General features: G+C 38.8%; 3 protein-coding genes across 3 annotated transcripts in view; 2 read left to right on the top strand and 1 right to left on the bottom strand.

Annotated features, from left to right (window-relative positions):
- Window positions 1–1,462, top strand: part of LOC111328409 (uncharacterized) — a 2,337-nt gene extending 875 nt beyond the window's left edge. Inside the window, exons 2-4 of the mRNA XM_022932835.2 lie at window positions 1–249; window positions 521–634; window positions 866–1,462. The exon at window positions 1–249 is cut by the window's left edge and continues 234 nt beyond it. Coding sequence (XP_022788570.2) covers window positions 1–249; window positions 521–634; window positions 866–1,152 — 650 coding nt within the window. The 3' untranslated portion in view covers window positions 1,153–1,462. The remainder of the gene's footprint in view (window positions 250–520; window positions 635–865) is intronic.
- A 748-nt stretch (window positions 1,463–2,210) lies between these two features.
- LOC111328397 (uncharacterized) lies at window positions 2,211–9,695 on the top strand. The gene is made up of 4 exons (XM_022932819.2): window positions 2,211–2,333; window positions 3,040–3,136; window positions 4,328–5,317; window positions 8,341–9,695. Exons 2-4 carry the CDS (start codon window positions 3,055–3,057, stop codon window positions 8,622–8,624), a joined length of 1,356 nt encoding a protein of 451 aa, XP_022788554.1. The 5' UTR covers window positions 2,211–2,333; window positions 3,040–3,054; the 3' UTR covers window positions 8,625–9,695.
- LOC111328378 (major facilitator superfamily domain-containing protein 6-A) lies at window positions 9,612–11,409 on the bottom strand. The gene has a single exon (XM_022932790.2). It carries the CDS (start codon window positions 11,287–11,289, stop codon window positions 9,652–9,654), a length of 1,638 nt encoding a protein of 545 aa, XP_022788525.1. The 5' UTR covers window positions 11,290–11,409; the 3' UTR covers window positions 9,612–9,651.
- Window positions 11,410–15,590: the final 4,181 nt, after the last annotated feature.

Genomic DNA, 15,590 nt, shown 5'->3' with positions numbered 1-15,590 from the left:
ATGGATATCATGGGGTTTATCCGGTTCATTTGCCACAACATTATGAACCAATTGGTCTTATTGGGCACCGTCTCTTCTACCGACACGGCCCTCCTTTCCTACATCGGTTTGTCCACAGTCCTTGGCCCCGACCGCTGAGACGTACCTTGGGCTATAAATATGATTCCCGTTTTGGTCATAGTCTCTGGCATGGTTCACATGTTGGACATAATATTCCAGCTGGTTATGGATTCGGATATAACGGCTATGGTGAGGGGGTCACTAGTGCATTTTTTGAGTTTAGAGATCGGTGTAATGAAATTCAGTGACATTGTATTAAATTTGTAGTATCCCTTTATTCATCATAATACATAAATTTAACCGTAGTCTGGAGCGTGTTATTTGTATGTATTCAACATTGATGAATCTGATACAATGGAGTTCATATATTTTGAACTGCGGTATTAAATACGTACGATGCACGATCCTTCGCAGTAGATAGCGCTATTGATGAATCTATAATCTATTCTCTTCTCTTGAGGTTACCGGGGCTTCCAACCGCTGAGGGGCTGGTACCCATACTCATTTGATCATAGCGTTGATTTGCGTGGCGACAGTGGCCCAACCACCATGTTTGTTGAAAGAAGTTCAATACGTGAGTTTTAAAGTAAACACTAAGTTTTACTGATGAATCTTTGAGAAACAAAACTAAAAAATTACTAGGTAATAAAAATCTAGAGAACCATCCTGATGCGCTTGTAACTATGCCGACGTTAATTCTCTCGTATGGTGAAACGAGTGTTGTTTTTCCTTCCCGTGATGAATGGCAGTTGTATATCATGCCAGCCTAACACTAAAAGAGGTTTCATTTTTCTTTCAATTGCAGCTACATCCAAGAGAACTGGACAAGGCAGAAAGGTTGATGTTCGTCGGCTGCTTAAAACTTGGCGTAATTTAATACTAACAAAGCGGATACCATTTGCATTTCCTCTCAGTCGGTCTAAGTTTCGCTATCCGTTAAGTCGCAAACTTCTTCCATTTGGCCTTCGTATTCAGCGTTTCAAGATGAGCCTGGCTCCGTTGAAAAGAATGCTGAAGCATTCCAAGACGTATAATAACTTAATGATTCATGACAAAAAAAAAAAAGGAAAACCCACCGTGAGAAAAGGTTAAATAAAAGCTAAAAATCGTATTTTGAGTTATTTGGCGAGAAATAAGCAGAGAGTACACTCACAGGCAAACTTGTGTCGATAACCGTAGCACTAATGTGATTAGGTTTAATATTACAGGGTGAAACCTCCTTCAACTTTCATACAAAACGATGCGTCAAGAAATATCCATTAACCGTTATGTTGATCGTGCGAAATGAAACATTGCTTTATTTACATTTTTTTTTTGTATTTTTTCTTTTCTATTTATATCTTTTGTTTCTCTACCTATCGATTGTAATAAATTGATGATAATAAAGATCAATTAATCCATAGTTGTGTGACTCTAAGAGTTGTTTTGATTACGACTTTTCTTCCCAATCACGATGTTCTTGACGATTACAATTGAACATTGGTGGTCATTTTCAAAACATAGTCTGTTTGCCGTGATTATGTTGTTTCTCGATGTTCATTGACTTACGATTAGAATTCCATTCTAGGCAATTCTTTCACAGTTAGGTGTTAGCATCAGATTGCTGAATTGTTAGATTAATGTTTTAGATTACCATACTTCCATCGACGACGATCGAGATAGTTGAAAATCCAGAAAGGTAACATGAACAAGTTTTCTAATTATGAGACCATTTTTGAGAAGAGCGTCTGAAACCAAAATGAAACGACCTATAAGGTTCAAAGTCAGACTCTGGACCTTCTCATATTAACTCATAGACAGCCCCGCTGGATTTAATTTCTTGTCATCCCGATTTCTTTCAATCTCCCGTCTGAGTTCGGGTGCTTTGTAGCCCATCAGCAAAAGTAAATTTGGGACGTAAAAGGCAAAGATAAATTTGAAACGTGGAAGTTTGACATCTTAAGGACAGCCGGTAAGATGTGTATGGCAAATGCTTTGATGTCGTCAAGTTAACTTAAACTTTGATTGTTGCAAGAACGAGCGATAAATGTTTGTTTCCTCATAAGACATTTTTTGAAGTATTAGACTCCAAACTAACCTAGGCGCGCAGTAGATGGTACCCGTCACACAAGCTGCGCAATTAAAAACAAAACAGGTTGCTTCAAGCATAATTAATTTCTTTGTTCGATTTGGCCTCTTTCTAATGGGTTGATCAAACAAGTACTTCCATTGAATTTTTGCTGCCAGCACTCGTCCTAATAAGGGAGGGCTACTTCTAATCACATATTCCTCACGTAAGTTATGATATCTACGCTACGTTCTCCATGATTTTATACAACAGTTGTCGCACGCTGTTTTGATTAGGCTTTGATCTAATAAATTGGCTAAATTTGTTTGTAACTTTCACAAAGTGTATCCGTAATAGCAATTTCAACTTTTAGACAATTTTCAATTTTCAACCAAACTGTGTCTAACAGAATAATTAGTCATCTTCCATGATTAATTATTCTTATCCTTAGTTAGAACAGTGGGCCGTTAAGTTGTTAAAAAGCTCTCTCCACCTGTATCGGGGCCGTGACATTTATAAATAAACTTTGCTTTTGACTTTAAAAGTCACAGTTCGCACAGCTCGCGATATTCTCACTTTTATTCAATGAAGGAAAGATACGTCAAGCTAAAGGTAGAAAAGAAATCTCACTAGGATCTCGAAAATATTACCTTAGTAAAGTTGGCTGGTAGCATTCAGCAATTTATCTTTTATCCAGATCGTAAATATAAAATAAAAGAAACTTTCATCGACCGTCGCCTTTGCTTTGACTGTGATAATTTATTATCATTTTCTCTTTCAAAAAGAAAACAAGATACAAAGTGGAAAGGAGTTAATGATATAGTGGATGCCCTTTTTCAGAGATTGAAATAGAGCGACCATATTTCGTGTTATTCCGTGTGCTATATATTTCAAAGTCAGATATGTTCTTTTTTTTTTCATTACAATTTTAGGTGAGGCAAAGTACAATGGTTATGGCAAATGCTAGAGCAATTTTCCTGTTTTTACTTATTTGTTCCATCTTGAAGTTTGGAAGTTCATCAAGAAGAGGTACGATCTCATAGAATAAATTCCCTACAAAATAAATTGTATGTGAAGGTAATGAGCGGCCATGGAATCACGCCACTTTGTACTGAACATGCGCCGAATGACCTAAGTTTAAAAAGGAGAACCCTCAACCACTGAAAAAAAGTTTTACTTCTTCTGACAGAATAACACTGTTATGAATTAGGTTAGTCAGTTAAGTTTAATGTATTCGTTTATTCATATCTAGCATTTAATTACTATTTGAATTCAAAGTTCGAAGTCAATAACATTTAAGCTATGACGATAAATTCCTTAAAGTGCACCTACACCCAAAAAATTTTTTTCGCTTAACGAAGTAAGCTTATTTTTTTGAGTATTTCTGCGCAAAAATTTTTTTATTTGCTCAAATCTTCAATTTTCTATGCCCAGTCAAAATACGGAAAATCGGCCGCCATCTTGCCCCACGACCGAGTTTAAAGAGGAATGGCTCTAGTGGGTAATGTGACGTCAAATCGAGAACACGAAAGTCTGCATTTCACACATTTTCACTTGTTTGGGAAGGTTGTAGTCGATAATTGTCCGAAAATATGCCGACTAAGTGTGTTGTAGAAGGATGCAGCAACGTGCGAAATTTGCAAGAGGGTATCGCGCTTCATACATTCTTCATACAACATACCTAGTCGGCATATTTCGGACAATATCGACGACAATCTTCCCAAACAAGTGAAAATGTGTGAGATGCAGACTTTCGTGTTCTCGATTTGACGTCACATTACCTGCTAGAGCCATTCTTCTTTAAACTCGGTCGTGGGGCAAGATGGCGGCCGATTTTCCGTATTTTGACTGGGCATAGAAAATTAAAGATTTGAGCAAATTAAAAAATTTTTGCACAGAAATACTCCAAAAAATAAGCTTATTTCGTTAAGCGAAAAAAAAATTTGGGGTTTAGGTGCACTTTAATCGTGATACTCTTGTCTAACTTCCATTTTTGAACGTGCTTAGTTTATCTTCTAACATCGCCTTGGACAACTACACTAAAGTTCTTATTTTGGCTTACGCAGTCAAAGATTGATTGGGTTGATCAGAAGTAATAACGGTTCAGCTAGTTTCCACTGTCATTACCTCTTGACAATACTAAGTTCTTATTATTGCTTTAAACTACTTCGTCTTGTCAATCTGGCAAATTCCTAACCATTTCTTTCAAATTCAATGTAGGAAAGAAAAAGCATGCGGCAGCTTATCATAACTTTGACAAAGTAAAAAAGCAACAGGTTGTTGTTCCGCTCACAAACTTTCCACCCGACAGCTACGTTCAGAACAATATAATGCCGTCACAAATTCTTCACTTGGACGGGACGAACGAGCTCAGTCCTTTAAAATCGCCAAGCACTGTATTTTTAAACGGTGAAAATGAAGAGGATCAGACATACCCCTCAATAGATGATAGCCACCAAACGGATACCAATGATGAACCTTATCCAGAGTCACCCACTGAGGACAACACCTATAACACAGCCTACTCGTCTTTGTTCGGGAATGAGATGGAAGACTACCACGATGTTGTCAATAATGACGATAACAACGCGGCCCTTAAGGACAATAATGGCCAAGCTACCTATGATGAGCAACCTAATGAAGAATACGTGAATGATGACACTGGAGAAGAACAAAATCCACCGGTAAGGACCACGTTACCAGAATTCAACAATTATCGGAATAGTTATGTGTCAAATACTGCTATGCAAGGTGCCCTCATTCCTACGCTATCTGGCTTAATTGCCTCCCGAACAAGAGCAATAAAAAGATTAAACTTACTAGGTAAAACACAGCATACATCTACTTCGTCAAAGTATGCGCCATTGGTGAAACAGATTCATGAAACTAGAGATCGAGGAAGTAATAAAATCAGTTCCAGCCCATTCTCGGATGGTGACGCATCCGAAGCAGCTAAGAAAGATAATGCAACCCAAACTCATAACCATAATCAGCACGCCAGTACCACTGATGAGACAAAGGTTAAAGTAGAAGATAGTGAAAAGGAAGAATTGCGATACAAGAGCATGTTAAAAAGTGCTGAAATGGCAGCAAATCTAGCCGATGCCGCAAAGACTCTGACAAACCTGGTCAAAAAGTTGACAGCGCAAGATACAAAGATCAGTCAAAAACAAGAGGAGGAGCATGCGAAACTGACACAGAACAATGAAGGTTTGTAATAATTTTATTCGATATTCTCGAACTCGCATGAGCTTAGGAGTAAAAATTAGATGTAGTGGTATGCATTATGATGCAAAAAAGCCTTTAACTCACAGGAGAGCGGCAGGGCTTGCCATTTCTAGCAGGTGACAAAAGGCTAAAATTGTTTTTCTTGCTCTCTAATTTCAGTAGATTTTACTAATAAACTTAAAAAAGTGTCTGGAGTATAATTGCAATCATCTTATTGAAGCCTTCAAAGTCGTGGCTTTGAATGATATCAAGTTGTAGATTTTATCGTTTTGCGTCAGTTGCCTAAAAAGCGGTTGTCCTTACACGATGTGCATCCTTTTCAAATTCTACGTTGAAATTGTTCGTTAGGGAATGCGTTGGTTACGCATAAGGTGATAAAAATACCGTCAATGTAGCGTGACCAAAGCGGTATCGTTTGTTGGAGAGTCTTACTGGCACAGGCTTACAGGCGCTCTCCGGCCTTGGTATTTTGCTCCACAGTTTTAGCATACATACATACATACATACATACATACATACATACATACATACATACATACATAGATACATACATACGTTACTTGACCACTCCCCATAGGGGCTTTTCAGGGCCAATTCCCACCCATCCCACCCCAGGGGAGGACATCCACTACACAGTAATCTCGTGCGTGGGAAATTAACGTCTCCTACCCCGAACCCTGCAGGAGACGGGGCCTACGGTTTATTCGTCCTTATCCGAGAAGACTAGAATATCCATCCATTTTTTTGATTATAGAAAGGTAGCAAATTCTCCTCACTTATTTTAAGACCATGAGTATCGGTCCGGCCGGGGCTCGAACCACAACACAGTCGAACCACAACACAGTCCGGCGCTCTAACCAATTGAGCTAACCGGGAGGCGGTTGATAGCAAAAACGACGTACGTTGGCGAATCCATAGCTAAACCAGTAACTGTTTTCAATATTTACCCTGGTTTAATATTTTTCATTTGTTGAACGGTCATATTTTTCATTTGTTGAAATGTCATTGAGACCATGATGTCTCCCGCCGATAACGGTTGTACAGCGGTTTCAGTCCGATCCGTCATCTAGAGAATATCAAACACGTAGAAGTAACAGTGATGAAAATCACGGAAGACAATTGAATCAGAACCATCTATTTTCGTTCTTTGCCAGCGACTGACGATTCCTCACTTTCATACGAGCGGAAAAGTATAATTATCTAAGCAATTATATGTAGCGTTCAGGCGACGCTATTTCAACAAGACTAACGTGGTCTGACCAAGGACAACATCAGAAGCAGAATTGCTTCCTCTACACATAGGACAAATAACAAGCACTGATCAAACGACTGAAAAATGATGAAAACGTTTAACAGCTGACAATTAACGTGATACTATAGTTGACGTAGATAAATGACTACATGTCTAACGCCACAAAGAGAACTTCATTTATTTGCCAGATAGACCTCTATTCAGTTGTAAAAACCCGTAGATACTGCATGTGTGTGAGATTCGACTGAAAAGAAATCCGCATTAATAGAAGTATCTAAGGGTAGACCTAACAACAAGAAGAACTATGACAAAAAACTAACTGAGATAGTAACGTACTTACAATATGTGGCGTAACCGGTAGTAAAAGAGTAAAACCTCTTTACAAAGAGCAACACGGCGCTAGCAAAAACTAACGAAACGACTGACTTAGTTGAAATCAACTAGCCTCACGCAAAAATGCGAACTTAAATGAATAGAAATAGAACATTACAATAGTAGCACACTTTAAAGAAAAACAATATAAAATTATTTCGCAGTTGCTTGATAATAAATCGAAATACAAATTGTAGTTGTTGCAGTTTTCATTCATGATAAACAAAACTGAATGCTCAAGCTTGAGACTCGACTTCCGTGCCTTCGACACAAACTTATAAGCAATTTAGTAATACTTAAGCGATCTAAAGTAATTTACCCTTAGCGCTCTAACCGACGGATAAGATGCCCAGCGCCGCAACCACCGAAACTCTACACTTCGAGGCTGATATGATCTGAAGTGTTGTTCAGTGGGTCTTCTACAAATCCTGTGTCCAGGTACCTTACATCTACAAATCATGACCTCCTGTTAAATTTTTCTTTGCCATTAATGACTGATAGCTGCTGTTCCACTTTTATCTGCTGTTTACTGGGATCCCCATTTCTCAAGCTATCATCACAGTACATGCAAGACCTTACAAGATATTATGGAATTACCGAACCTCTACCGACCAACTTGCTTTTAGACAAAACTAATCTTATAAAAAGTTACGCGGGCAGAAGTTATGGGATTGTCAGTTTTGGTTAATTTTTTTGAGGAATTGAGACGCAAAATATACAAACTTTACGAACTGCTAACAAACGATACCATTTTGTATAATCTACGTCGATAATAGCTTACGCAACAACGACTATATCAAATAGCCAGAGCGCTGAGAGTCGATTTGCAAGAGAAGTTTAAGGTGATGGAAAACTTCCCATGCGAAATTTTCTGTTAAGTCTAGAAGGAGAGAACTCATCACAGACAACAGTTACTGGGACCAGAATTTTACGTGGCTTAGAAGGCGACTTTCGCCGATCCTACGTTATTACTGAGGAGGCATTTTATCACACGAATTGAAAGTCTTTCTTGGGAATTTATCACACATCTCGAGAAAACCGCGTGCGCCTGTTTCGATTAAGTTATGCTCTCCCCTCTATTCTGACAAATACGAGAGGTAATGCAGCAGTATCAATGATGAGGGAGCGTTAACACGGATTTTTTCTATTGGCTAAAAACTGGCGGATACGTCACGGTGTTCCGCTCACTCGAAACCACGCTTACTATAAGCCGTTATTACCAAATAGTTCACGAGTGTGGTATGAGCACTTTGAACGTCTGAATTCTTGTGCGGCAAAGGCGCGACTCTACGTACAAAAGGCCATAAACCATAATCATTTTAAATTTCCGCCAGAATTATGTGTTAACAGGAGAGTCCATGCTGTTTTTTTCTGCCCACAGACAGCTACGAGAATGGTGGGCAATGGTCAGAATGGTCTGAGTGGTCACATTGTACGACAACGTGTGGTGGAGGGTTAACTTATTCCAAACGCAGGTGCATAACTCATTTTCCTTCAGGTCATGGACAGAACTGTACCGGCAAGGGTATTAAGGTTCGGCTTTGTCACGTTAACAGCTGTAAAACCACTGATGCAAAGAAAGTCAACCTAGAGCGTACGTTGAGTGAGATGGCAGAGGACAGAAGTCATATTTACAAGCCATCAGTATCCGGCATAAATGGATGATACATTAGCTATGATTTATTCTGGATTTCTGGTTTTGTCTACAGTTGGACACTTGGCAGTTCCTAAAATACCACAAAATTCCTATAATTGGCATATGTGTTCATCTGCCCTCTTTTTAGCCTGTAGATATTCAAATATATCCTCATGGGTAATATCGAAAATGGCATTGCTTATACACCTTGTTATGGAGAGAAAACGTAAATATACTTTTCTATGAACATGAATGAAAGAAATTCGATTTTACAAAGAAGAAAGGGGAAGGCTGGTTGTTTAAACGAAGGTATTTGGGAACTTACCCAATACGGCTTCTTGAAATGTTTTTCACTCATGTTTGATGTATCTCCGAGCTTCAAACTCCAATGTCGAAATTTTTTAAAATGATCGCAAAAAGATTAAGGCGATAGTCAAATACTAATTTCAACATGGATGACGTACAAAAATGAAGGCCGTAAAAACATGAAATTATTATAATGATATCATTTCAAGTCCTATCTACTCAGCATCAGGCCTGTTCAAGTGAAAACTTAAGCCTGATTTTCACTAGCGACGCAAGCACAAAGGCAAGCATAACAGCTCTCATTCACCGTCAAAAACGGCTTCGACGCAAGCATAAACACAAGCGCAAGCACAGGCTCAAAGATCAAAATTTTTCGTTTTTCTTATATGCTAATGCTTGTGCTTGTCGATGTTCGTTTTCATTTGGCATATAAACCTTAAGCTTGCGTCGCTAATGAAAACCAAGCTTCACTTAGTATTACGTATCAATTTTCGAACTAGCTCCAGCGCTTTCGTCGAATTTGTTCTACTTCGGATGTTTAAGAAAAGGATAGCCGGGTACTACCGATGTTTTAAACGATTCGTTGTTTTAAGTGTTTCTAATTGCATACCTTTATCGATTTTAGTTTAAAATTTGTTTGTATTGTTATTCGAAGACAAGTCACAAGGGAGAACAGTTTTGTAAGTGGAAACAATAGAGACACCAGTAACTAGAAATAACAAATTTATTCTGTGATTGAACCAAGGAAAGCTACTCTTCAAATTCGTCTGCTTTGGATAAAGTTTTCAAAGTTATATCGCTAGTCTTTTCTGTTTGACGAACATTATTTACTATGATGAAAACGAATAGGACTATCAAGCTTAATTCCCCAAAGACTAAAAAAGCGGTGCTGGTACCAAATTCATGAACCATCACACCTCCCAGGAGACCGCCACTGGCGTAACCAAGACCGGTGTAAAATCCATTAACGAGACCTTGAAGCGTTGTTGCCACACCAGGCTCTGCACCAACATGAGACACAAATGAAGACCAAACAGCGGCGGTAGTTACCCCTTGAATAAATTCGATTGGCAAAAAAAGCCACGGTCTGCTACAATACGAATAGTAGAAGAAACGCAGAGCGTAGCAAAGGAGTCCAAGGTACATCACCCGGAAATGTCCAATGTTTCGTAACAGCCGCTCTGATAATAGATAGACTACTACTTCTGCAGTGCTGTTGGATAGAATGATCAGTCCAAATAGTATTTGTTGGGCCCCTAGCTCGCGAAGATGCCAAAATAGAAACGTCTGTATAAAACCAAAAGCTGTGCCACAAAAAAATACGATGAATAGAAAAAACGCATAATCAAATTTCTTCAGCACTCTTAGTCCTCCTATAGCAGTTTCTTTGCACTGCGTGTGATCAACGGGCTTAAATTTAAAACGACTCGCTACGATCAATGCACCCACCATGAAAACTCCAAACACATAAAAACACGGAATATAATTAATGTCCATTTCCTTACTACAGGGATTAAGGGTTCTACGTCCACTTATCGATGTGCCAACGATGAAAGCTGTCATACCATAACCAACTGATCCCCAAAAAGCCTGCTTGCCGTATTCACGGCTATCCTCGGCGAGGATCTGCAGTGTGGCTGTATCTGCCAAACACTGCGTCGGTGATGCAAAAATCTGTCCAATTACGATAACGCAAACCATGAAAATGAACAATCGAGAGGAGTCGGATATTTTTTCAGGTGATGGATAATATTGCAGGTTCGGAAATGTGTCCTCCTTGAGTTTAGTCGACTTCTCAGGCTCGTAGCCATTTGAGAAAAAGCTCAAGGCCCAAGGAACAAATCTGCTGGTTCCAAAAATAGATTCATAAGAGCGAGTGTGGTCATGTTCAATTTCGTCGTTAGATCGGTGGTTTCCCGAAGTTATCTTGGTAAAATTTGTCAGTGTAGTGGAGCCATTTTGAAATAGTGACAAAGACAAAGAGTTCATCTCAAAACAGGCTTTCGGTTTTTCTCCTATCGGTATTATCGCCAATGAAAATGTTGACAATAGCCAAGCTGACAATCCTAATAATAAAACAAATTTACTTTTATTGAAGCGATCCGCAAGGGCTCCCCAAACAGGCGTGAAAACAAACTGAACAAGCGACCGAACTGCCACAAGAATACCAAGCTGTCGCGGTGATAGGAACAACTGTTTAAAATACAATGATAGATAAGGCCATAGCGATCCAAAAGCCGAGAAGTAGAACAGGTAAAATAGTTTGGACACCAGCCGTTTTCGGTTAATTTTACAATCGAAACGATGTTTTGAATTCTCATCTCCTTCTTCATCATTGACACAAAGTCTCTCAGTGGACATCCTAGAATCCTTCGGGCATTTTTCCATTGACTCAGCAGAACTGTTTTGGGATTTTCCAGAAGGCACGCGGGGCAAATCGGTTTGACAACCTTCATTGATACCTTAAACCGGGAGTTTGAGTTGCCTACAATGAGGTGACATCATCTGGAGAAACAGAAACAGTTTAGTTCAGTCAAGTTAATTTTTTATGCCTGAAGCAAAATTAACGCTTCATGGCAGGTACTTCAATTGTTCCTTTCTCCTTATAAGGAGATTGATTTGATGATCATTTAGTCATTAATAAAAACTTGATAGCCGGCCTGAACTCGGAAACAGATTTCCCATGAGTATAATAGGTCAAAGAAAAAGCCATCTCGTGAGTTTGTAAAACTGCATATTTAGCGTCACTGAGGTCATGAGAAGAAAATAATCGCCCTCGGAAATCACTGCTTCTAAATTTGTATTTCAACTGCAGTCAGGTCGTCAGAAGAGAAGAAAATACTGGTTAGTACTCTTTCCAAACAGATTTTATACCATACCATGGAGAACTACTCCTGCATTCCTTGGGAAAATAAGTACCTGTTCAGAGATTTATCTGTTAGATGCTTATATTTAGTCGGTCATATTGTAGTGGCATACGTAGTTTTCCCACCCTCACATTACTATAGACAATCACACCATTCTTAAACTGAACTCAAAAGCGAACAGATTTAGGCTACGAGTTGCACTATGGTGTGTAAGATCTTGGATTGATACGCTTCATGCACCGACAGAGCTAACTGTCTATTTTGTTTGCCTTGAAACCCTTCCAATAAGTAAACAGGTGCTTGATTGAAAATTACTAAGTGCCAGCCTATGGTAAAACGAGAGCGCCCAGTGTTAAGAAATCAATTGCAAACTGCAAACAGCATGACATCGACTTTTCACCTGCATTGGAGCCATTTGGCGAATGGCGACAAATATGAGCAATACATCATTAATATGAAGTGGAATAAGAAGAAAATTGGCAAGTAGATCAAGGGCACATTTACCTTTCGTGATAGCAAGAAAAGTGTTCCTTAAAATATCCAGAAGTATTGACTACGCGTTTTTTGGCATATGCTTTGAGTAATAATTTGTTTAAAAAGTCTCAGGGAGTGGCTTTTCATCATTAAAATCAAGTTTGGCATCAGTGTAAGACAACGATGCACTTACACCAGCCCTAACATGCCACGCGATAAGCTACCTGAATGGATAGATATAACATCAACCTTGGAGAGTCATCAGGATAACAACAACAACAACAACAGCAGGTTAGGTGCATCGAGCGTAAGTATATTATAAACGAAAGTTGAAAGTAATATATGATAAATCCATGGCGTAGGTCACTTTTGGATAATATCCAGTATCACCTTCGATTGCATTAGAATTCGATTTTTTATATCGTACAGTATGTGTGAATGGCGTCCATCAAAGCAGTATTTAGTCAAACATCTGCCAATTTGTTGCATTATAATCATAACTTTTTAATTTACATTTGGGAAAATTATCGCCCCTTTTACTTGAAATTGAGACGAATTGAATTAAGAGAGACTGTTTCCCACAAACTGGAATCCATACTTCTATGATTTTGTTCAAACAGAAGATAGATACGCGACTTCAGCATTATCCATGAACTGTCCTTCTTTTAATCTATTATATAGATTATATAGATTATATAGATTATATAGATTATATAGATCGATTGCTATAGCGCATTTCCAAATGTTCTAATGCGCTTTACAACACTGTGCGGGGGACTTTTCCAGACTGCCGGCGGCAGTTTACAATTAATAAAGGAGATATTTTTTACAGATGCCCCCTCCCCCCTTCCCAGTAAACAGGCCAGACCACATCACAGTTATCTCGTGATGTGGATTCTTTAACATCCCCTGCCGAAATTAACTAATTGATAGGTGCAGGAGACGGGACCTCCGGCTTTACGTCCTATCCGAGAAGACGAAGCAATGCGAGTGAAGCGTCTTGCTTAAGGACACAACGTCAAGCCCCAGCCAGGACTTGAACCCGGGCCATCTGACCCAGAGTCCAGCGCACTGACCACTGGACTACTCACGCCTCACGGACTACTCACGGACTACTTAAAATGTTTACTCATTTGTTTATTTACTTATGTATCTATCTATTGGTTTAATCATGCTTTTATTCAATTTTCAACATCTTCATTGCTGGGAGGAGATTGGAGGAAGAACTTATAATCCAAAGTAAGCTAACATTCGTTGAAAGCCGAGTGAAGTCGAGCGAAGCCGAATGAAGCCGAGTGAAACCGAGTGAAGCCGCACACAGAATGAATGAAAAAGTGCTAAGAAATGGCAATCTCAAAAAGCATAGAACATTCAGGACTGTTACAAGTTTTTAATAATCTAATATTCTCAATTGAGGTTATAAAAAAAATCAGTTTAATTGTGTTGAACTAGAATGATTGAGCCGAGAGTACAACCTGCACAACAAGGTTTCCAGAGTTTTTAGGAAACTCTCTACCGACAAGTTAGAATCAGACAATGGTCAGCATGTTTGAAGCCATATGGATTCAGTAGAGCTCATACGGACTCCCTTAATTTTTCAAGTATGTAAGAGGAAGTCTCTCTTCATTTTCCTCTCATCGTTCTTGTTTCACGCATTCTTCAGTTACTAAACTTGTCTGTTTGTTCTTTCGTCGCTCAACCATACAAACTATTGACCCAGATGTCTTGCAAATTTATGCCGACAGCTGGTAAAAGCTAAACATAGGCTAACAACCAATGATCCAGCGGCCAGCTCTCCAAGACAGCACAATTTTTTTCTCTAGGTTTAAGAGTTTCGCGGCTTTAATATCCTCACGTGGAATAGCGGTGTAGCATTTACAGTGAGGGCGTTTTTCCTAACAAGCACAACTGTTGAAGAACTCCTTTACATTTTCTATAGCGAATAAACCATTGAGTCACATAACACATCAAATAAGCCAAGTAGGATTATCAAGAAAATTCTCTTGACTTTTTTCCATGAATCGTAAAAATAATAACGAAATATCGGAGATCAGATTCTAGATATATAACTTTTCACTAACTTAACCATAAAACATCTTTTGAATAACAGGATATATAGAGAAATATGTTGTTCGTCTTGTCACGATTTTTCATGTGGAATCGAAGCTCAGACCTTCAGATTCCGCGCTCCGTTACTCTATCACTGAGCCACTCTATCATTGAGTCACAGAGACCATATAGTGAGCAAGGCCAATCAAGAAGTTCATATATGACACGCGTCCTGCACACTGCTAAGATCGGCAATGTCGATACTGTCATGTTCCTGAATAAAAGAAGAAAGATGGTCAATTTTGAGCTCGGTAAAGAAATAGAGAAAGATGTTCTTCAGTCTTGTCACGAGTGTGGGGCAAAGAAAAAAAATTCTGAGTGCCCAGGAATCGAACCTCAGACCTTCGGATTCCGCGCTCGTGACAAGACGAAAAAAACATCTTTCTCTATTTCTTTACCGAGCTCACGATTTACCATCTTTCTTATTTTATTTAGAAACAGGATACACATGACTCAGATTAACCGCATGTTATTTCCTTTTCTCTCTATTTAAACAAAATTTTGAGATTTTAGGAATAATAATGATCAAACAAAGAGAGGTTTTCAGGAAAGTAATATTTTCTACACCTTTAGGAGCTTCTGTGGAAAAAATTGTATACTATGGTTTTTTTTTTACCTCTCTCATATCTAAACACAGCCTTCAACAGTTAATATTTAACTCGAAAGACTTTTTAAATCGTCGTCTTCATATGGACTGATCTTTGGATTCGTGCGTGGCACAGACAAGGCATGGTCTTTGTTAGAAAGTTACATGCTGTCTTCTCGTAACCACTTCGTTTTGTCTGTTTCAACACAAAAAATAATTAGAGTTTACATGACAAAGAATGCCATTCTATTGTTCGAGTTAATTGGGATCGTGTGTTCAGGAAGCTAAAAACCGTGTAAAAATAACATTTCTGGCGTTAATCGAAGTATCAAGAGGGATAAGGCGGCTGGTTATAGCTGGTGGTTAACGACTTCAGGCGTGCAATATGCCAGAAATTTCATTTACAAGCTTACGGTAATGTGCTAACAGAGGAGAGAAATTATGACCATAGGGGAAATTTAACAACAGAGTCTACAGTTGTAAATATGTGAGAAGGGATGTTTGAGGGATTTGAACCTGAACCGTGGATCACGCATGCGACTTTCAAAAGAAAAGGCGTTGTTTTGCGAAATCAACTGGTTCGTATAATTTTAACTTTTCTTTAGAAACAAAACACTGTATTAAATACAGTTCAGTGGAAACGTAAGCAAATT

The sequence above is a fragment of the Stylophora pistillata genome, chromosome 12, assembly GCF_964205215.1.
Source record: "Stylophora pistillata chromosome 12, jaStyPist1.2, whole genome shotgun sequence".
Classification (NCBI taxonomy): Eukaryota; Metazoa; Cnidaria; class Anthozoa; order Scleractinia; family Pocilloporidae; genus Stylophora; species Stylophora pistillata.
Note: the sequence above shows the minus strand (reverse complement) of the source record. Positions and strands in the feature narration are given on the sequence as shown.

Bases quoted from the DNA above. Each gene is read 5' to 3' on its own strand.
- LOC111328397 (XM_022932819.2), top strand. From the start codon at position 3,055: ATGGTTATGGCAAATGCTAGAGCAATTTTCCTGTTTTTACTTATTTGT. The intron at 3,137-4,327 runs GTACGATCTCAT...AATTCAATGTAG, and splicing joins TGGAAGTTCATCAAGAAGAG to GAAAGAAAAAGCATGCGGCA. The intron at 5,318-8,340 runs GTTTGTAATAAT...TTCTGCCCACAG, and splicing joins ACTGACACAGAACAATGAAG to ACAGCTACGAGAATGGTGGG.
- LOC111328378 (XM_022932790.2), bottom strand. From the start codon at position 11,289: ATGGAAAAATGCCCGAAGGATTCTAGGATGTCCACTGAGAGACTTTGT.